At 54.6% G+C, this 22,211-nt stretch overlaps 1 protein-coding gene across 8 annotated transcripts in view; it reads left to right on the forward strand.

The window, feature by feature from the left end:
• Positions 1–22,211, forward strand: part of FRMPD1 (FERM and PDZ domain containing 1) — a 27,185-nt gene continuing 4,974 nt past the window's right edge. Inside the window, exons 1-19 of one of the 8 annotated variants that reach the window (XM_048291270.1) lie at positions 2–67; positions 834–890; positions 3,415–3,554; positions 6,418–6,567; positions 7,201–7,305; positions 8,069–8,226; positions 9,438–9,540; positions 9,626–9,671; positions 10,745–10,852; positions 14,407–14,490; positions 14,687–14,782; positions 16,550–16,675; positions 17,835–17,954; positions 18,221–18,357; positions 19,462–19,588; positions 19,920–20,015; positions 20,109–20,291; positions 20,700–20,847; positions 21,221–21,889. In XM_048291270.1, the coding sequence (XP_048147227.1) occupies positions 7,205–7,305; positions 8,069–8,226; positions 9,438–9,540; positions 9,626–9,671; positions 10,745–10,852; positions 14,407–14,490; positions 14,687–14,782; positions 16,550–16,675; positions 17,835–17,954; positions 18,221–18,357; positions 19,462–19,588; positions 19,920–20,015; positions 20,109–20,291; positions 20,700–20,847; positions 21,221–21,889 (2,302 nt within the window). In that variant the 5' untranslated portion in view covers positions 2–67; positions 834–890; positions 3,415–3,554; positions 6,418–6,567; positions 7,201–7,204. Of the gene's footprint in view, positions 68–833; positions 891–3,414; positions 3,555–6,417; positions 6,568–7,200; positions 7,576–8,068; positions 8,227–9,437; positions 9,541–9,625; positions 9,672–10,744; positions 10,853–14,406; positions 14,491–14,686; positions 14,783–16,549; positions 16,676–17,834; positions 17,955–18,220; positions 18,358–19,461; positions 19,589–19,919; positions 20,016–20,108; positions 20,292–20,699; positions 20,848–21,220; positions 21,890–22,211 lie in introns of those variants that run through there. The other 7 variants (XM_048291269.1, XM_048291271.1, XM_048291273.1 and 4 more) reach the window with 7 other exon arrangements.

Genomic DNA, 22,211 nt, shown 5'->3' on the forward strand with positions numbered 1-22,211 from the left:
CCGGGGGTTGTCATTGAGATGCCGCTCGTGCCCCGCCGGCGCGGCAGCGCTGCGCTCCCGGCGGCAGGTAACGGGGATCGCTCGGGGCGGCGCGGAGCTCCGCGACCCTCCGGGGAGCGGGGTGGGCGCGGGGCTTCTCCGGGCGGGTCGGGTCCCACTGGGGCGCGGAGCCGGGACGGTGCCGCTGCCGCCGCTGGTTCCGCTCCCCCCGGGTGTCTCTCGTTCGGGGCCGCGGGCTCCGTCCCCCTCTCTACGCGTTGGGCTGATGGTTTGGCGATTTCTGCCCGATCTTGCCCCAGACGCCGTGGGCTGGTTCTCTTTTCGGTGCGAGGAAGCCATCCATACCCGTGCGCCCCGCTGTCTCTAACAACAAAACAAGAGAACAAAAAAACTCCCCACAGTTCTCAGCTGTTGGATTCACAGACAGTGATTTTGACTTCTTAACCATAATGGGGAAATTATTGTGAGAGAGATTTCGCCTGAGCTGGGGGGAGCAGGAGACAGAGTGACTTTAACATGGGGATGTCAGAGGCATCGGTGTGAGCATCTCCGTCCCCGAGGGTGGTGGTCCCCGCAGGGCAGCTGGGGCACAGGGCTCCAAAGGACGGCAGACAGGCAGTGCATGCTCTCTGGTGGGTGTTAGAGGGTTTTTCCACTGCCCAAAGCGCTCAGGTTTGCTCCATTTGCACTCACATGGCTCTCCAAATACTGGAAACTCACCTGCCAGCTCCCGCCCGTGTAACCTGTTCTGGGTGTGTTTGCTGCTCTCCATCTCCCAAGCATCGTGTGTTTTTGCTGACAATCTCACAGCTTCTCGTGGCTCCTTCTTGCAGGTGTGTTTGCTGCAGTCCTGGGAAGCTCCTGAAGTTTCTCCTTCCAGGCAGATTTGGGTGAGACTTAATGTGCCAGTGGGATGTGTGAGCTAAGTCTGAGTGGTCTAAAGGGGCTGTAACATGGGAAATGTTAGAACCCCAGTGGACATGGAGTTCTTGTTCCAGAGGAGCAGACTTGCTGGCCCAGGAGATTCTGCAGATTTAGAGATGGAAATTACAATCATGTAGGCTAGGAAGCCCTCAGTGAACCATTTCCTTCACTTTATCTCTTTCTGTGATTCTGTTCTTGTTCCCATGTGGGGCCAGGCAGAGAGGCAGATGTTTGGAGAGCTGTTGTACAACTTGAGAAAAAACAAGCTAGAAAATAAAAGAACTCTGAAAGTCTGTAGGCAGCATTTAATTCTGCCTGCTTAAATTCCAGCTGACACTGGCTAGCGAGGCACTTGCCTCATTCCCCCATCTGTGAATTGACCTGGCCAGACTGGTGAGAAACCTCTGGGCCAGACTGGGTGACAGGCCAGGCCGAGGCAAGGGCATGTGTGAGTGATAGCGAGCACATGGCAAACCCTCTGCCCAGCCTGTGTCCTCTCTGCCTCCCCAGTTCAGCCATCAGGAGCAGGCAAATGGCACACGTTTCCACGTGTGTTGCTGTGTAATTTATCCTGGGTTTTGCTCCCATAAGGTTTAGTAAATTACCCGCTAAACTCTTCCTGAGTAATCTGCTGTCAAACAGTTGCTTAATGCTGTTCAGTGCTCTGGGCTCTCTCTCTTTGTGGAAAGCATGTCTTTCTAAAGCTGGAGAGAAGCTCTAGTCTCTTCTGAAATGGCTCTGTATGTGGCACGACATTCCTGAATCAATATTGCTTAAGTACAGGTATTTTCCCTTTTGTCTTGTTCTTCCTTTCTTGACATTTGCGAAAAGGCCATGCCAGATTTGCTTCCCAGCACATGTCGAGATCACCTTTACTGACAGGTGTCACCTGCTGAGGTGCCTGCCCTGAACTTGAGGTTTTTCCTCTGTGGAGAGTCCCAGGAAGGCCATGAAAATACTCCAGAGTGCTGAACTCCACAGCACTTTAGTTGGTTCCAGACGTGCAGCAGGACACAGAGATCAGTGACAAGATGTGGAGTTCTGCACAGAACCTTTTTTTTGGGGGGGAGGGTTCTTTTGTTGGTGTGTTTTCCCCTGTTGTGCAATTTGCCACTGACATGACAGTGCTTCTCAGAGGGCGAGCTGCTTGACTCTGTGGCACTGTGTGTGCAGGGGCTGGGGAGGAGGATCCATCCACGTGCTTGGAGGCAGCTCTTTTCCTCACCGTGAAAAGGAGTTGTAAGTCAGGGAAGCAGGAGGAAACATTCCTTCTGTGCTGGCAGTTCTTGTCCAGGGAGATGGAGCTGAAGGGAGGAAAGTCCTCACACACTTCCACACCAGTCTATTTTTAGGAGTGAAAGCTATTCAAGAGGGAAGTATTGATTTTCCTCCTTTCCACCTTGAACATTCTGTTTATTGTTTCCTTCAGTTTGTGTGTAATGCACCATGCACAAAGCTATTCTTGCTTCTCCCCTCGTGCCCCCAACCAGTCGAGGATGTACGGCCTTTGCTGAAACCATTTTTATTTGGCGCCTGAAGTCTTTGCGTACCCAGAAACTCATAATTTAAAACTAATTCTGCTCTTTGGGAGCCAGAGTGTGTCTGTGTAAAACCTCACCATTGTCAGCTCAGAGAGGAGAGTGGGGACACGCAGGTGCAGAATCTCTCCTGCCTTCCCTGGGCTGACAAGGGCTACATTCTCTTGCTGACTGTTCCTGATTTACAGCAGCTGGATGGAGCGTGGGGGTGGTTGTTGGTTTCTTGGGGGTTTTTTTAAAAGTGGGGTTTGTTTGCTTGTTATGGTGGGGGTTTTTTTGTTTTTTTTTTTTTTTTCCTGGTAGCATCTGTCTATATGCAAAAACCTGGGTCTGCAATAGTATTAAAAAGCAACAGTGCTGTTTTTTCATTTTTTTTTTTCAGGGGGATGTGTGCTGGTGGTTAATCTTTGCCTGGTATGACACAGAAGTACTGAACCTCACAGGTTTCTGGCACAGCACAGGTTCTGTTCCTGAACCAGGGAAGGCCAGAGGACCAGCCTGGCCACCCTGCAGGGCAGAAGTAGTTGTGCCTCTGGCCCTGGGAGTGATCAGATGGCAGCTGACCTGAGGGTGGGGGAGATAAACTGGTCTGCAGGGAGCTCAATCCCATTAGTGACGTCTGGCAGCGTCACACAGTGCTGTGGGAGTGTTTCCTGTGTGCTGCTGTAATGGGCGAGGGGACTGCCCGTGGCACACGGGGTTGCTCGTGGCCAGGGCGAGGACTCTGTTCCAGACCCTCCCTGGGCAGCAGTGTCCCCAGCTGTGCCTGAGACCCTCGTAGAGCAGCACCGTGTGTGTGTGGCAGTTTGGGCTGGCCTTCATTCTGGGCAAGCCCCCCATGAGTGCAGCTCATCTCCTCAAAACCCAGGCAGATATCACAGGCTTAGGGACAGGATGGCCATACTGTTTGGGTTTTTTTTCCTGTTTTATTTCTTAATTTTCTTTTTGCAAGAATTATGTTCCCTGTATATGCACAGCCAGTGTGGTGGGAGTGCAGAGTGCCATGGGAGCTTTAACCCTGGTCCTTGGGCTCAGCTGTCTCCCCCTCTATATCTCCAAGAACATCTTCAGAAGCTGCTCTGTGGAAAATAGGTGAGTTACAGTTCTGTCCTCATGTCTCATCAGAACTGGCTGACCTTCAAAAGCTTTGCTGCAGAGACGCTCAGTCGTGCCAGAGGAGTCTTCTGGTGCAGCTCAGAGCCACGTTTGTCAAGAAGGAGCTCAGTTTCCTTCTCCCTGTCTGGGAGGACAGGGATGTGCTGACCCTCTGGGCAGGAGCAGACCATACCTGGTGAGCTGGGGTGGCCTGGGCAGGGATCAGCCCTGCTTCATCTTGGAGCTGCTCTGTGTGAGGATGTATCACCAGATCAAGAGGTGCAATCATGAACCACAGCATGGTTTGAGATGGTAGGGACCTTTAAAGGCCATCTAATCCAACCCCCTGCCATGGGCAGGGACACCTTCCACTATCCCAGGTTGCTCCAAGCCCTGTCTAGCCTGACCTTGGAGACTTCCAGGACTGGGACAGCCACAGCTGCTCTGGGCAGCCTGTGCCAGTGCCTCCCACCCTCACTCTGTACTGTTTTTTGCTTATATGTAGTCTGAATCTGCCTCTTTTACTTTAAACCCATCATCCCTTGTCCTATAATTGCAGGTCCTGCTCAAAAGTCTGTCCCTGTCTTTCTTATAAGCTGCCTTGAGGCACTGGAAGGGGCTCTAAGGTCTCCCCAAAGCCTTCTCTTCTCCAGGCGGAACAACTCCAGCTCTGTCAGCTTTCCTTGTAGCAGAGGTGTTGCAGACCTGTGGTTATTTTTGTGATCCTGCTCTGGACTGGCTCCAGCAGCTCCACATCCTTCATGTGCTGGGCCTCAGGGCTGGAGACAGGTGGGATCTCACCTGAGAGGGGCAGAGGAGCAGAATCCCCCCTCCCCTGCTGCCCCCCCCGATTGGGGGTCATCCCAGCACAGGGGGGTTTCTGGGTCCCAGCACACACGGCCAGGGCAGGGCCAGCTCTCACCCACCAGCAGCCCAAGTCCTTCTCCCAGGGAGGCTCTTGATCCGTTCATCCCTCAGCCAGAGACCATCCAATTAACTGCTGATGGGTATCCATTACAACAAGTACTTGGAAGCAGGCTTCCAGGAGCCCCTATGAGTGAAGTTACAGGTGGACAGCATCCAGGGTTTTACAGCAGCTTATGGCAACATCTGGTCTGGCCTTTCTCTGTCAGCATGGGCAGCAGAGCTGCTGTGCCCACCGCCGCTCCAGCTGCCACGCTCTGGTGGGAGGCAGTGCCTTAAAACAAAGGTGTAATATCCAAATTACCAGAAAAACTTTTGCCCATCAGAACATTTCAGTTTGATGAATTAATACTTCCCATGAAATATGAAGTATTCTCCATGAAAGTGGGTATGGTTTTTTTTCTGTGCTGGTCAGATCTGTGCTGTGCACGTCCTGACACTGCTGGCAGCTCTGGTGTGGGCTCTGACCTTCAGGTCTGCTTTGCTCCTGAAGACCCAGGGGCACCCACCCGGGTTTCCTTCCAGACACTGAGCTGTGGCTCTCCAGAAGGGTCAGGTGGCCATGACAATCCCCGTCGAGTCAGTTCCCTCTGGCTGAGTTGAAGGATCTCTGTGTATCAGGATCCCAGCTCAAGCTGGTTAGTGGTGTGCTCAGGGGCTTGGCTCAGAAATAGCTGCAGAAGGACAGGTGGGAGCAGGGCCTGGGTTGGAGCTGCTGTGGGACATTGCAGGGTGGGGAGAGGTGCAGCTGTGTGTGCAGGGTGGGTGATCCTGGTGACCCTGTCCTGCTCCGCATGCGTGGCTCGTGGGGTGCCCCGAGGATGCCGTGGGGACAGAGGCTGCTCCTGGTGCTGTGCGTTGTTTTAGGGAAATACCTGCCAAGCTGTCTCCTCCAAGACACCTGTTGTTTGGCCCAAACACTCCAGTTTCCTGAAAGGACAACATGGGGTTTTTTTATTAGTATTCCATCTGGGGTTTTTAAATATTCGTGTTTGTTCTTCAGGCTTGTCCTCCTTATCCTACAGGTTAAGAGACTTTTTCTGGAAATTCTGTTTTGTGAAGCCCAGAGAGAGGAATCTTTCCTTTTTGCAGAGCAGTGAAGGGGAGGGGGTGAGGGGTGGAGGTGCAGATGGAGGTGGTGAGGAAGCACCGGCACATGGTTGGCTTCCAGGCACCCAGACACAGAGCCCGGGGCAGGAAGGAGCCCCTGCAGGCACAGCCTTCCTGTGGCTCAGAAGGAACGTTCAGGTCTTTGGAGGGGAGTGGGAAAGCCAGAGCACTTTGTGCTGCTGAGCAGAGAGGTGAAGTCAAAGAGGCCAAGGCTGCGGCCGCTGCCACGCGAGCGTTACAGGCGCAGAACGCTGGGGCTGACAGGGGACGTGCCAAGCAGGACCCGTCTGCCCAGGCTCCCTGGAGAGATCCTGCGTGTGTGTTCCAGGCTTCTGCTCCTTCTGTGGGCACTTCCTGGTCACCCTCTGAAAAGGGGTCAGATTTCCCATCCTGTCAGCTGTAATTTCTGGAAACAGCTGGATCAAAAGGTCCCCATTTGTGGTTCAGAGATGCTTCTCAGGAGTGGATGTAGGAGCAGTGTGGCTGAAGGAGCAAGGTGAATTGTGTTGTGTAAGAAAGAAAGCCCAGAGAGTGCCCAGTGTAAGAACTGCTGAAGGGCTGAATTTCCTCCATTTTCTGCCCATGGCTGAACAGGCAGGAAGCAAAACAGGCTGGAGTGGCTCCCTGTGAGGAGCATACCAGCACATGTGGGTCCTGCCCTCCCTTCTTGGTTAGGAAATGTGAGCTGGGGGAGGACAATGGGCTGGAAAGATGCTGAGTGGAACAGGTCCAGTTTTTGTTGAGACAAACCTTTCGTGGCTCAGTTGTGTGAGCTTCCAGCCATCTCTGCTGTTCATAGGTTAACTTAGTGATATTTCTGTTACAGCACCATTTCTACCATGGACCAGCAGCCCGCTGTCCCAGTATGACAGAGCATGTCCCTGAGGCACAGAGCTCCCTGTCCCAGCAGAAGACACGAGGGAGGAGGTCAGGACGTACGGAACGCCTAGGCTGAGCAGAAGACACGCTGTGAAAGGTGGATATAACAGTTTTGGGTTTGAAATACAAAGAGCTGATATTCTTCACGACTTCTGGCAGATACAGACATATTTTGTTTCATTTTGTGTTAGGCCCACTGACAGCCCACAGTTCTTCCCAGGGTTAGAGCTCAGAGTATTGGCAGGGGTACATGGCTGCAGGCTTCCTGTGCCTTGCAAGGCACACTGCTAGGGTGTGCAGTTACCACTGATGTTTGCAGTCACAAATATCAAACCAGTTACCTGCTTTGGCTGAAGATTCATGGTCTGGTGGGCTCTGTTTAGGGGTGGAAAGCTGACCCAGCCTTTGCACCTCCAAAAGAAGCCCATGGATCCATGAAATCTGTGGAAAAGGAGCACAGATGTCACTGTCTGCCATGGGAGGGTAATGCAGTATGACCATGACATGGATGACCAAGAGCACCAGGAAGGAGAGGCTGGGTGGGCAGGGGGGTTCTGTGACTGTCACCACAGGTGTTAACCTTCTGTTAAAGCTCTGGTCTTCACAAGGTGCCAACAGATCTTTGTATTACAAATTAATCGTGAATTAGTGTTGGTAACTCTGAGAGCCGTCCAGAAGAGTTTCTCAGTCACTTGTCATTCTGTTTCCTTGTGATTTCTGTCACTTCCAGGTAAATGGGAGATTTGGAGACTAGCTTAATCCATACACGAAAAACATGTAGAATAGAGCAAATGGTAGCAAAATGGCTTCATCGCTCTCGGGACAGCGCACCCAGGTAAGTGTGGTTTTTGTGGGAGGAATATCTATGATCACCTTCGATCAGAGACAGCACAAGGCTGTTCCAATGAACAGGGGCTGGCACAGCCTGCAGATCTCACTCACTGTTTCCGCTGTTCTTGGGAAATATGCACACAGAAAAAGAAATCAACAGCGTTTTTAAGCAACCCCCTTGGCTTCCAGGGACTGATGTTCCTGCCTTGCTCTGCTGTGGTTTTGTGAGGAAGAAATACAGCACTGCTCTATGTGAAACTTGCTCTTCTCGAAGGTGGGGTCATGGTTCTCTTTGTGGGCCCACATTTTTGGGCAAGACTAGGCTGTATTTACCAGGGATCCTGGCCCATGGCTGCTTTCCTTCCCTGAGGTCTGAGAGTCGGCATTAGGGTGGAGTGGACACGTAAGCTGGAGTGGATCCCAGCAGAAGCCGAGAGCTGTGCATTCTCTCACTGCCTCGCTGGGTGAAGGTGCTGCTGTTTCCTGTGGATGGAGGTCATGGCTTGCTGTGGGGCACACCTGGGCCTCTCTTCTGTGTGACCACTGGGCTGGGATGACTGGAAAGTTGTGGTTACAACCAGTCTGATGTCCTCAACTTCCTGTGGAGGCCAGGGAGTTGCTGCTGGCTGCAGAGCCGGGTATCCAGGAAACACCAGCCTCAGTGCAGCACGGCAGCCCACTGAGAGCAGGGAAGTGTGTGGGTCCAGGTCCTTCTGAAAAAGAGTCTCTGATTATATCGTGTTTGATTGTATCTCGTGACCTCACAGGGAAAACGTGCCGGTGATGGACAGCACCGGGGACAGCGCAGCCCAGCCCCCCAGCCGGGTCAAAGTCACCGTCACCGTGTACAAGGACCTCGTCCTGCAGCACTACGGCTTTGAGATCTGTCCGAGCCTTCCCCTGACTATCGCCTCTGTCACTGCAGGTGAGCATCCTGTCCTCCCTGGAGGCTGGGTCTGAGAGCCCAGCATGGTCCCAGGGGGCCTAGTGATAAACTCCTGGCAGGGGTTTGTGGCTTCTGAGGTTGGTGTGTGACCCCTGAGTGCTGCCGGTGGAAGCCGGGGTGCCTGTGGCATCTCCCAGTTCTGACAGCGTGGAGCCAGAGTCAGTATGCTGTGGATCCTTGCCCGTGCTTGCTCGCTGCTGACCTTCATGATGCAGAGGGCTGCTCAAAGGAAAGTTCATCCTGGTGTTTTATCTGAAATGCAGAGGAAGAATTTAATCATATCTTAGAGAATTTCATCTTATTCCACTGTGGCCACAGTGATCTGTTGCTGAACAGACCCTGGGCTTTCAGCCCTGTAACATGGAGAAGTTTGGTGCTGGGTGCTGGCAGTGCTGAAATCAAGCAGATCAGCTCCTCTAGCTATAGAAGGGAGGGGTGTAAGTCAAAAACTGTGAATCTGTTTCTTATTTATATATATTTTTTAATGGCTACACAAAACCATGTGGTTTTCACTTGTTGATGTGAGTGTGGCAGCCCTCTGTTTGGGGGTTGGTGGGCCTCTAGGCTGGGGCATGTACCCTCTGTCACCTCCCACCCCTCTTTGTGCCCCTTCCTGTGTGAAACATGGTGAAATGATCTGAGAGTTGTGGTGTGTAAGTGGGGGGGTTTTCTGCTGTGCTTTTGTTTTTTCCTAATCAGAAAGAATCAACATTTTCCTAAAGCTGAGGCACAAAGAAGCCTGCCCTTCTGACCCTGTCCTTTGCTGATGGGAGCCCATGGCTACACAGGCCATGTTTGGTTCCCAGTGGATTGCGTGGTGGGCTGTGACAAGGGGACAGGCACATGCTGGAGTGGTTTTCCATGAGGCAGAGGGAAGCTCAGGTGGGGGCAAGGACACAGGCAGGGACACACCGGCCTGTGTTACCACCTAGTGTCCTTCAACCCCTTTTATTTTGCCATCCAGAGGTGGTTGCTGAGGGAAGCAGGTGCTGGGAGAGAGGAGGAGCTCGCAGGGAGTGTCTCTGGACATCCCTAGTGCTGATGTGGCACCTGGGTCAGTGGTGGACCTGGCAGTGCTGGATTAATGGATGGACTCCGTAGTCTTAGAGGGCTTTTCCAATCTAAATGACCCTGTGATCCCCTGATGGGAGGGGTCTGGCTGTGACTCAGGCTGTGCTGGTTGCCCTCAGGGAGCACGGCCGAAGGGAAGCTGCAGCCGGGTGACCAGCTCCTCATGATCAACTCCACCGCAGTGGACGATGTGTCTGTCGAGCGGGCAGCCAGCATCATCAGGTGTGGACTGTCCCCCGTGCCTGGCTGTGGCCAGAGGGGCTGGGGAGGGGCACAGGCCCTGGCTGACCGCGTGTCTCTGTTGCAGGGAGGCCGGCGATGAGCTGCTCCTGACCGTCCTGCGCTGCGCGTCTGTAAGTGGCCTTTCCTTGGCTCTCATGGCACCCTTTGGTATGGCCACAGTCGAGGGGTGGCTGGACTGATGTGCAGGCTGTGAGGGGCTGGCCAAAGCCATGAGGGTGTCCTGAGCATTCTCTGCTGTCACACGCACCCTTGGAGGGGCCTGGGAAGAGTGGGCAGTGACTCCTCACCGCCCCTGGTGCGGGGCCAGGCCGGCCCTGCCATGGGCTGCAGGGAGAGACTCTGAGCTCCGTGCACCCCGGTGGGCTCTGGAAGGTCTGGACGTGCACAGGGGCTCCTCCCAAATCCCATCCACTCTCCCTACCACGTGTCCTCAGGGCAGGATGGGGCTGTGGCAGGCCAGGAGGCACGGGCACTTCTGACAGGTGAAGGATTGGCTCTGCCTGGAAGCTGCGTAGGAGACGCTGAGGGATTCTGCTACTGTGCTTGGGGACCATCATACCTTACAGGCCACGTGTGCACAGGGATTTGGTGGCATTTGTGCACAGTTCCTGAACACATCTGGTGTCTTGTGAGCTTGATAGGACCCTGTCATGGTGACAGCAAAGTTATGTGACAACTGTGCAATGTGGTCAAGTTGCCTGTGTCACCGTGGGCAGTTTTCCGAATGGTTTCCAGTTTGCGGGACACTCTGGGAAGCCCAGCAGAGCGGGGAGGTGCTGCCCACGTGGGTCTGCCCATCACTGCCCAGCTCTGAGTGTGTTGGTTCAGGTACAGCCGCAGTGCAGGCCAGCTGCTGGCAGAGCCCCGCTGTTCCGCGGGGTCCAGCTGCGTTGTGCCATGTGGGGAGACGCCTGAGCGCAGCAGCTGGCACCGTGCAGTGGCACTGGGACAGTGTGCCACATGCCACACACGCGTCCTGGGCAGCCAGGGCTGGGTTCAGCAGCTGCCCAGGCAGGTCAGAAGGGCCTGTGGCAAGGCTGGGAGCTGAGAGGCTCCCCAGAACCCCTCTCCGTGGGGTGCGAGGCAGCACAGTGGGAGCAGCCCCCGCCTGTGCCCCTGCCCTGGCTGCGGGCTCTGCTCCGCCCGCGGCTGCTGCCCTGACCAAACTCCGCTGTCCTTTCAGGGTGGCCCCAAGTCGTCGTTCCTCACCGCAGAGAAGAGGGCGAGGCTGAAAACAAACCCCGTCAAAGTGCGGTTTGCGGAGGAGGTGCTGCTGAACGGACACTCCCAGGTCGGGGAGCGCGGCTGCGGCCGCGGCTGCGGGAGGGAGGCGGTGCGGGCTCCCCCGGGGCTGGGGCACTGCGGTCGGGGCTCGCTGCTCTGGACACGATCCAGGCAGATGCTCCCTGCTGCTGCCTGAGGTGATCGGGGCCGGGGGGGGAAGCACCGGCGGCTCTGCAGGGTTTTGTCTCTGATGTGCTTACTTGGACTGATGGAAAATGCCCACATGCGCTGCTTCTGTCCTGTTCCCCTGTCAGACCTTAAACCGTCCCCTCACCACTGCAGGAGGCAGCTGTCATCTCTCGAAGTGCTAATCCACCCATGGTGACCCCACACTGAGCTGTGGGCATGACAAATCCTGGCCCAGAGATGAGAGGTGAACGCTGGTGTGTGTGCCAGGTTTATGTGCTGTTGGGCTGTCCCCTCCTGGGGACGGGTCACACCATGCTCAGAGGGTGTGTCACTGGTCACTTCACCTTGCTGGTAGGTGTGACAGTGTTCCCGAGCTGGCAGGGTGGCAGCCTGGTGTCATATCCTTGCAGAGGGTTTCCACAGAGCACCCACGGCTGCCTCTGTACCTGACCCTCTGCGAGGTGAGCTGGGTCACAGCTTGCTGGAGGTGCTGCAGACCCAGCACCGGGTTCCTAGTGCTGGTAGCAGCCGATACGGGTCTGCCTGTGCTGGTCTCCCTGGAGCAGAGGTGAGAACACTTGTATCTTCCCTGAAGTGTGAACAGCTTGTGAGCGTCTTCTTTTCTTTCTGTGTAACTTTCTAAGCTCAGTGGGGTGAACTGGGGTCAGCTGGGAGTCATTAGCTCTGCCGAGCTTTCCTTTTGTCTTTCAGAATGAGAGAACTCTGTGGTCAAATCCTCCTCTCTCCTCCCCTGCTTATTAGTGCTGTTCCGCCGTCCAGGTCTGACCAGGCCTTTCTGCTTCGCATCAACGATGAACTGCCCACTGGGCCCTTTTCCTTTTCCCTTCCTGTCTGTCCCTTGTTCCCTGTCGCTGGTGGAACTCTCCTGGTACAGCTCAGAGCCTTCCCAAGGCAGATGTTTCCTCTCTTTCCCTTGTACATGGGCGGAGATGCAGCCAGAGGTGCCATGGGCATCACTTGCCCACAGTGTGAATGCACATGGGGCCCCCTCGCCTTTGGCCATCCCTGCAGGATGGGCAAGGGTCAGCTATGCCTCCCAACGTTTGCCAGTCTGTCTCTCTGGACCCTGGGATCCTGCCCTTCCTGCCATGCTGCTGCCAGGTGTGCCAGTGCTGCTGCAAGGCTTGTCCCTGCCCTCCCAAGGGCTGTGCTCACATCCCTCAGGTGTCTGGGACCCTGCCTGGGCAGTGTGGCAGCAGGGCCCTCCCTGGGACAGATGCCTCGTGCTGTTGGGAGATGTGACACCCAGATCACCAGGCAGGGAATGGGGAAGGGGAGGATGTGCCCAGGAAGTGGTCCCAGGCAGAGATGCATGAGAGCTTTGGGTAGGACTGATCGTGGGATACAGGCAGATTCGAAATCACCAGCAGACCCTGCTTTTCTTGTAGCTGGGAGCTGACAGAAGTGTCTGCCTGGAGGTTCTGCGGAGCTGTGTCAGCCAGAGGCTGGGCCCTGGTGTCGCAGCCCATGAGGTCTCAGATCTGTGCCAGCCACTGATCACAGGGGTGGTCTCAATGAGTCTGGAAAAGGAGCTCTTGAGAGGTGTGAAGAAGGTACTTCTGGAGGGAATGTTGCACTCTGTGCCTCCCTAAAGCCTCTGTCAACACTGTGCTGAGCTAATCATACCTCTGCCAGTGCAGAGGGACACAATCAGTGTTTAGATTGCTATTCATTTAATGAGAGCGGAAGGTAGGGCAAATTAATTCGGGTGCTGGGGCCCCACTGGTGTTAGCTTACCTCTTCACCATCTGGACGTGCAACCTGCTTTGAGCAGTGAAGGATTAGCACAAAGGAAGAGTAAATAGATTTGTTGCATATTTATAATTTCTTTCTGGAAAAGCACTATGCACCTCAGCAGCCCTGAGTGCTTAACGGCTGCTCGCCTTTCCATGGACTGACGTACTAAGGCAGCCAAAATGGGCATTATGGCCCTGAAAAACTGTACAGCCTCCTGTTTCAGTAAATATACTGCTCTTGTCATCCTAATGGAGCACGGCTAAGTGATCCTTGTGGCGACGGGAAGGATCCCAGCGGCTGCGTTCTGCAGCTGAAACCCGAAACTCCGGGCTGGGAGCATCAATTATTAATGAGGCTCGCTGCTGTCCTGCCTCCGCTTTCCGCGGACTGATGATGTATTTCTGTATCACTGAGCAATATGCAAGGGACAGGCCCCTGGGGACCCTCGGGCCAGCGCCAGGCAGTGTGTTGTTAGCTGCTGTAACTTGGGGTGCATCAGCCTCACCCCAGGCAGGACAGGAGGGGTATGGCTGTTGAGGCTTTCAGGGTTAATTCATAGTAGCTTCTGATAGCCTTCATGGAAAGAGAGAAACCTCTCTGGGTGTTCTGGCTGGATAATTGGATCTGACCAGGAGAGTGGTGATAATTTGTGCAGATGTTAAGTTGTGTGCTGGCTGTGCAAGGCCCCCTCACATGGTAACTGTGGCCATGGGAGCTACCAGAGGAGATGTGCAGCTGGTGTAAAATGGCACTGCTGTCCTGGAGCTGATGGAGGATCCCACACCTGTCAAAGATGTTACATGTTTGGGCCAGTTAGCACAGAGGAGTTAGATCCTGGGGCTGGGAAGAGCTGCAGTGTTCTCTTCTTCTTTCCCAGTGGTGACCGTAGGCAGCTTGAACCCCACAAAATGGGTATGAGAGGAACAAGGAAGGGATTCAGGAGGGTTTTATGTTTGCTCTGGCAGTACTTCCAGGGTGTATGGGCTCTCTGTCTAGAGGGACCAAGGCTGTGAGGTTTGTAATGTGTGGCACAGTGAGTGAAACACAGGAGAGATCGTCTTAGAAACACCATTCTTAACCCTGAGACTCTGTTGACGAGATGAACCCTTTAAGTGATAGGAGTCATGTGCTGGTCCAAGAACATGAAAAACACATGCTGAATAGGAAGTCCCAGAGTGGAGGAGTAAACCTCCCCAGCACTGAGCAACCAGAGGAGCAGTGGTGAAACTGGGAGGAAAGGTGGAGGTATTCTCTACTGATGAGTGAGGTGGAGGGCTGAAAAGTGATGCTCTGGGCTGCCCCAGCAGGACAGAGGCCAAGTCCCCAGACCCTTCTCAAAGCACCCAACAGAGATGTTCTTGCTGAGTGTGTCCTCACCTTGGCCCACATTTGGGACTTATCTCAGGACACTCTGGTAGCATCATCTCCTGCTTAGGAAGCCCCAGGGTTACAAATCTCAGGGGAACATGCAGTGAAAGCAGCACTGTGTGTTTGACAGGCTCCCCACGGTGCTGGCAGCGTGGAGGGTGTGGGCAGCGCCTGGGGGCGAAGCTGTGACTGCTGCCGGTGGGATGGTGTCAGTGTGGGCTCTGTGCTGCTCCGTGATGGGTGATGTTTTCTGGAGGCACTGCTGGGTTTTGGTGATGAGCAGGGAGGATGGCTTTCTGCTTTCAGTGCCTGCCGGATCCTCCTGTGCCGCTGGGAACGGAACGGTGCTCCCAGGCCACGTGCAGCCGCTGCACTGCCCGCAGTGTTACGGTAAAGGCATTTGTTGTGCTCTCTTTGTGTCATTCTGTGCCAGAAGCATAATCAGGAATAAAGCTTGGTGCCATGGAAGAGGGTTGCCAAGGTAGAGAAGGATTTTCCTGGATGCCAGGGCTTGCAGTGCCAGGCAGAGCAGCTGGTGCCTGCAGGCCGGATGCTCGAGGGTCCAGCTGCTGCTTCTGTTCTGCAGGGGAGCTCCCTCCTGTTCATGCCCAATGTTCTCAAGGTGTACCTGGAGAACGGACAGACGAAGGCATTCAGGTTTGAGAGGAGCACCACTGTGAAGGTAAGGATGCTCAGCAGGCTGTTCCCACTACCCCAATCCAACCCGTCAGCAAAGGTGCAGGCAGGGCGCTCGCAGCCTCCGGGGTGCAGTGGCCAGCTGGTCTGAAGGGGATTGTTGGCTGCTGCTGGGCACGATGGGTTGTCTGTGTTAAGGATGTTCCCCTCCTCTGGAGACATGAGCGCTGATTAACCCCCTCAGGTGAAAGAGCAGCATGTGATCCTCCTGAGTGAAGAGCGATCCTCCCTCAGATCACTTCTGCTGGGGGCATCACAGGCAGGTTGCCATTGTTCCCCTGGAGCATGATGCTGCTCTGCAGAGCCATTGATCCAGCCCTTCCCATCACTGCTCTGCTTGGACACAGGCTGACACACTTCCAGTGCTTCTGGCCTGATTGTTGCAGCTGCTCAGAGTTTACTGAGTAAGATTTGGCCATGCCCAGTGGTTGGAGGTCATAACTTAAAGGATATGTGGTGTCCTGCACCAGTGCAGATGCTGTGGGAGAGGTTCACAATGGACAGACATTCAGGGGTTATCAGGCTGAAAGTAAATTAAGGGGAAAAGCAAAGGGACTTCATTTATCATGCAGTGAAAACTTTCCTCAGAAAAGGAGGAGTTTGTCTGGTTCATTCAAGCTTCACAAAACCATTGTGGTCTCTCAGGCAAGTGTCTGCAAGTATTTTGACTTGCAGGGTCTGGAAAAGCAAAATAGTGCAATAAAGCAAGGAGGAGGTAGGGAAAGGGGAGGTGAGTGGTAAAGAGAGATTTGAGTGCCTGTCTCCAAGGGTTTGATTTCTAAAGGATGCATTAGCTCTTCGTCTTTGACTTGAGTTTCTCAGCTCTGACATGGAATAAGTTTTCCCAGTTTTTGAGACCAGCCCTCATTAGTGCCCTCCAGAAACACCTAAATGAATAAAATGCTTCCTAACTTAGGTGTTTCTAGAAATTCCTCTGTGGTTTGAGATATCCTGGCTTAAAACTGAGATGAGTTAAACATTTACGCTTACCTCAAGAAGCTTGAGTGACTCCATAGGCTTCTGTTTCACTTTGTGCTCAGTCAAGCCTGTGGTGATACTTTCTTTTTGCCTAAAGTAAACCTTGTTATTTCCATAACAGTTAGTATATTGACAGAATTCTCTATTACAAGCGAAACACCAGTTTCAGTCAGATTGGCAAGACTTTTACAATTATGCTCTCAAATTCTTTTTTTTTTTTTGTTGGAGAGAAGTGTTTTTCACCAGTTCTTTGTAGTTTCTTCACAAATCACAGAATCACAAACTGATTTGGGTTGGAGGGTACCTTAGAGACCATCCAGTTCCAGCCTCCTACCATGGGCAGGGACAACTTTCACTAGACCAGGTTGCTTCAAGTCCTGTCCAGCCTGGCCTTGGACACTTCCAGGGACGGGGCATCCACATCCCAAGTGTTGTAGAGTTCTAGAAAGCTGGAAGAATAAACACAGCAAACACTTGGGTCAAGGGTCACAGAATGTGCTCAAAACCACTCAGCTGAAACCTGTAAAACATTGACTGTGAGCAGCTCAGGACAGGCAGCTCCAGGAGGTGGATTTGATGCCTATCACACCTTGGAGTTTGCATGTTGCTGAACTCTTACCACGGCAAGCTGCAGCTTCCCCACCTTGTCCTGCTGCCCTGCTGGGATGCATTGTACCTGTCCCCTGCTCCACAGGTCTGCAGGCTGGAGTCACACAGGGTGGTGTGAACCGTACTGGTGCCACACCTGAGCTCTGTGTGACCCCTGTGCCCCCAGGACATTGTGCTGACGCTGCAGGAGAAGCTGTCCATCCGCAGCATCGCCCACTTCGCGCTGGTGCTGGAGGAGCAGTACAGCCTGGCCAAGATCCACCTGCTGCACGAGGAGGAGCTCATTGCGCAGGTGAGCTGGGCCCCCCTGCGCCCCATGGCCCTGCAGGGGCACTGTCCCCCAGGAACAGAGGCCAGCGAGGGGCAGAGGCAGCCAAGAGCTGCAGGAGTCACCAGAGCAGGGAGCTCAGCCCAGCCCCCTGTGATGCCATCCACCTCTGCCATGATGTTCACCCACATCCCTGGGGAGGTGGCACTTGGGGAGCACCCTGCCCCGGCTGGAGTGCCCACACACAGAGCAGTACCCAGGGGCTGGTGTTGCCTGGACCACGTAGAGCAGTTGTGGGTGACATCCTTTGTGCCTCCTTTCACATTGGCCCATCCACAGAGGACTGTTTGAGCCTTACAACAGCTTGAGGACAGCTGTGCATGACCTTGCTGTTCACAGTTCCCTGGGTGGTCAGAGCATTCATCCAAGCAGGGGCCACTTGGATTAAGTTCTGAGCCAGGACCTTGTGTCCTGTAAACATGAGGTGAGCTCGTGTAGCCCTGCTGCTCCAACAGTGGTCCTGGGCTCGTTCAGTTTGTGAGGAAGTGCCTGCTCAGGTGTCTCAGCTCCGTGCTGATGGGTTTGTTGGTTGGCAGTCCCCTGCAGAGGGGTTCATGGAATCTTATATAGAACATCCTGAACTGGAAGGCGCACACAAGGATCACTGAGTTCAGGTCCCTCAGTGGCTGATGCTGTCAGATGACTCAGCACATGGGTCAGAGGATTTCCGCTGGGCAGGATTTGCCCAGAATAAAATATGCTGATGTATAACTCAGTCTTGACATTGTATTGACATTACAGTGATGATGCAGGGGTCTGTTTAGGGCTGCTGTGTCTTGTGACTGAGCTCCAAAGCAGAGCAGCCTGCCCCTTTCCCTGCTGTTATCACGCAGCCCCAAGGCCTCTGTCCTGGTCACACTGCAAGCCTATGGGATCAGTGGGTATTTAAATGAAGTGTTGCTGTCAAAAGGCTTCTGGGCTACTGCAGGGAGAAGAAAAAAACAGATGAAGAATCAGAGATAAAATTATAAGCCCTAGCAAAGTCTCCTCGTGTTCATTAAGGACAATCTGCACCATCCCTCACCAGGGGCTTTAAACGATTCCCGTGGGTTTGCAGGAGCAAAGGCTCATTGTGCGCTCGTGGAGGGAGGGCTTGTGGTGTGATGCCCTCTGTCTGTTGCAGGTGGTCCAGAAAAGAGACTCTCATGACTACAGGTGCCTCTTCAGAGTGTGCTTTGTCCCCAAGGACCCCTTGGACCTCCTGCAGGAAGACCCAGTGGCCTTTGAATATCTGTACCTGCAGGTGACACTGGAGCATTCCATGCTTAGGAATCCCTTCTCACCCCATTCTTATTTTTGCTTTAAACCAGAGCGAGCCTCAGACTGGCTCAGCTGTGTGGATGTGAAATGCAGAGCACTTAAAATCAGAGCATTTCAATTCGATCTGCCTTGAAATTCTTACATCGGCTTGTATGCTTGGCTGGTGGAACCCTTAACTGGATGTGTGGTGTCATGTTGGCGGTCTCGTTCGGTCTTCTCCCTGACCCAACTGTGCTGTGTTTGCTGCAGAGCTGCAGCGATGTGCTCCAGGAGAGGTTTGCTGTGGAAATGAAGTGCAGCGTGGCGTTACGTCTGGCTGCTTTGCACATACAGGAGAGGATCTATGCGTGTGCTCAGCCACAGAAAGTGTCCTTGAAATACATCGAGTAAGTGCACAGGTTTCTGTGTTCTCTTGTGACTAAGCCTGGCAGAAGAAGGAGCCAGCCACAAGCGGCATCAGCTCGCTGCTTGCCTGGTGTTTAGCTCTGCACAGGACTCCAGCGGGGACTGCAGCCTCTTGGCTGTGCTGCTTGTTTTAGGGCAGGGTGGCCTCGTGGGTCTCCCTGTCCCTAACCTGCTGAACTGCCAGAGTAGTACAGACAGTGAACCACTGGGTGTGTCCCCAGGGAGAGGGAGGTTCTTACCTGTCACAGGGGCAGGGACTTGAAACTGCAGATCTCTCACACAGTGATGGTTACCCAGGCTACTCCTGCCAGTATTGATTGCAGTACCTGGAGAGAGGGGGTATAATCATCAGCTTTGCACAGGCAGGACATCTCTCCATCCACCAGAAGCATGCCAGGTATACCTACTTTGGGCAGTGATAGATCCTGTGAAGTATTGGGGTCTGCGGGGAAATGACCAAGAAATACTTTCAGGAGGAGCAGGTGTAACCCATGTCATGCTGCACCTTGGTGCTCTGACACTGCACCTGCCCTAGACAAGCGCTGCTCCACGAGGCAGTGACAAGCTCTTTGTTAATTACCAGGCCCTGGTGTGGTGACGGGCAGCGCTGTGCACTCCTGTGCAGCCAGATGTGCCCAGCTGTGTGCCGGGAGCAGGGGAGAGGGGCAGTGCTCTCCCCTCAGGGGTGTTTAATGCTTGGGCTGAATAAACTCACCAGCAGCACCCATGGCCCTCATTTTGGGTCCAGGAAACTGAATGTGCTGAAATGTCATGACCTTGTCACCAAAGCAAGGTGCATGCAAGGACAGTATCTCCATCCTCTGGATGATGAGAGGAGATTGGGGCTTATGAAGGCTGTGAATTACCTCCTGTAAAACCATGTGAAAAGGGCCATTCTGCATCAAAGTGCACATTGTCCATCCCGCTCCTGACCCGGTGGCAGGTGCAGGTAGCAGAGAATTTGAGCGAGTGAGGCCAGTGGGTGTGTTACAGCCCCAAGGCTGCCTGCTGCCTCTGCCCTGTCCTGTGCTGCTGGGGCTCGGCGTGGCTGGGACCCCCTGTGTTCCCTCCCCTCTCTCTGCCAGGAGGGACTGGGGAATCGAAAACTTCATCTCACCCACCTTGCTTCGAAACATGAGAGGGAAAGACATCAAGAAAGCCATCAGCTACCACCTGAAGCGGAACCAGGTGCTGCTGGACCCTCGGCAGAAGGTAGCGTGCAGCCCCGGCTCACAGAGCCTCCAGGCTGGTGGCAGCGTCCTCCCTCCATGGGTCCCCTCCCTGTGTGCTGCTTGGGGCTTCTCTCCTGCTTCTCATGCTCTGTGCCCATGCTCCCTGACCTCCCTGCATCGTGTGTCTTGCTGCACTTTGCTCTGGGGTGCCAGATGCCCGCTGGGCCACATGGGACACTCCACGGACACCTCTGTTGCCTGTCCAGGCTGAGCTTGATGTGTTGGTCAGATACCCAGTCCTGCACCAAAGAATGTCTCCTGTCCTGCAGCTGCCTGTGTCTAAACTGTGTTTCCTCTCTTGCCAAACAAAGCACACGCTCACAGCAGCCCAGGTACGCCTGAGCTACCTGCAGATCCTGGGAGAGCTGAAGATGTACAGCGGGAAGATTTTCAATGCCACCCTGATGGTATGAGCTGTTTGTGTGATTGATTTTGGTGTGCTGTCCTGCTGGTCACACGTGGCCAGGTTTTATTGACAGGTTTAACCTCTGCCCCTACAGCAGCAGGACAGGGAGTCGTATGTGGCATTGCTGGTGGGCGCCAAGCACGGAGTGAGCCAGATCATCAACAGCAAGCTCAACATCATCACGAGCCTGGCCGAGTTCCCCAGCATCAGCAGGGTGGAGCTCAGCGAGGAGTCCGAGCGAGTGAGCACGGTCAAGATCTACTTGCAGGACCTGAAGGTGAGCAGCTGTGTGGGGACAGAAGCACAGGGGCAGTCACTTGCACCATCAGCTCTTCTCAGAGGCTGAGGGTGTCACCAGTATCAAAGGCTTAGAACAGACTTGGGAGGGAAAGTTCATAGGAAGAACCAAAAAAATTACTAGAGAGAAGTGATTCTTCCTGCTGAGGAAAAGGGATTCTTCCTCCATCAGTGAGACATACCAAAGGCACAAAACACAGGAAAAATAAATTACTCCTCTTTGTGCCTCCTGCAGAAACAGAATGAGGGAGGTATGAGATGGAGGGGGTGCCTTGTCCTTGTGCAGCCTGTTCGTACAGACTGTGGTACAAACAGTATTTATTTATTCTTATCTTTTTTTACCCTTTTCTCCCCTACACCTCCAAAAAATAAAACTAACAAAAAAAAGCTGCTCACTCTGCTGCTGGAATCAAACAGTGCAAAGGATCTGGTCTGCCTCATCGTTGGTTACTACAGACTCTTTGTGGATGCAAACGTCTCCATATTCACGTGGGGAGAGAAAAAACAGCAACTGCATCGTGTCTCAGCTGAAGAAGGTTTAACAAAACAGCCTTTTTTTGACAAAGCATGGGGAGGGAGTGGGTGGATGACCCTGGGAAAAGCATTATGTGGGCCTGGGTGGTGGCACCTGCATATGATTAAAGCTGGACCTGATGATCTTGGAGGGCTTTCCCAGCATTCATGGTTCCAAGATTCTGTGATATCTGCAGGCTCTTGGGTGTCGCAGACCGAGGCTTGGGGTGTGGGGCCACCCGGCAGCTGCCCTGCTGCTCCGGGGCAAAAACACCCCACAGGTCTTCCCTTGCTGGCTGGTGAGCTGGCAACGGCTGAGCCCCCCGAGTGCCCGGGGCAGTGTCTGATCCCCCTCCCCACGCCCCGGATGGGCTGACGAGTGCGTTTAAATCCCAGGGTATGAATCCCGAGCCTGCAGCGACTCTGAAGATTCCTGGGACCCGGATTCCTCCTCGGAGTGTCGCACGGACACGGCTGTGGCGTGCGGCAGTGAGGAGGGGCGGGGGGAGCCCCGCAGCCCCGGCGGGAGCAGCGCCGAGCCCCAGGCTGGAGGGGGTGACCCGCGGGCCGGGGGTGACAACGCCACGGACAGCACATCCGAGGCGTCCGACTCGGCCAACACCGAGAGCCGAGGGGTCAAGACGAGCGGCTCCAGCGACTCCGTGGATGCGCTGGAGGAAGATGAGTTGGAAGCGTGCTCTTCCTCCAGGCCAGAGCTATTCCACTTCTACGCGCCGACCGTGCAGGAGATGAGCAGCGCGGACCGGAGCTTCGTGCCGGTGCGTGCCGCCGGGAGCGCCGACTTCTTCTGCTTCCTGCAGGTGCCCGGGGACAGCCCCTCGGAGCCGGGCGCGGCCGGGCTGTCCGAGGCGGACCCCGGCGGCTGCTGCAGCCCGGGCTACAGCGCGTCCCCCGCGGGCAGCGCGCAGGGCGGCGGCGCCGGCCCGGGGCACGCAGGGCCCGGCGACCTCGTCCTCAAGCCACCCCCGGGCTTCGGGGACTCCAGCTCCGAGGAGGAGTTCTACGATGCTGCGGACAGGCTCAGCCCTCCGGACGCGCTGGCAGGTAAACACACACCCCCGTGCTGCAGGTCCTGCCTCCCGCTGCCGGGGCTGGGGTGCTGCCTCTTCCCCCCCCCTAGTCCTCCCGCGGGCTCGCCTTCCAGCTCGTAGTGGTTTCTCCAGGACTTCTGAAGGACCTTTGAACGCCCTTTCTTCCCAGGCCACTCCTCAGCACTGTTACAGTGACATTGCAGGGGGATTTGTTACCACATGCAAGCGCTGTGTGTTGGGAAAAGTCAGTTTTCGGAGGAGTGGCATTCTGGAATCTCTGCTCTCTTCCTCTCAGCTAAGGAGACCCCAAACCTGTAAAACATTGTTCCGTGAAC

The sequence above is a fragment of the Corvus hawaiiensis genome, chromosome Z (assembly GCF_020740725.1).
Source record: "Corvus hawaiiensis isolate bCorHaw1 chromosome Z, bCorHaw1.pri.cur, whole genome shotgun sequence".
Classification (NCBI taxonomy): Eukaryota; Metazoa; Chordata; class Aves; order Passeriformes; family Corvidae; genus Corvus; species Corvus hawaiiensis.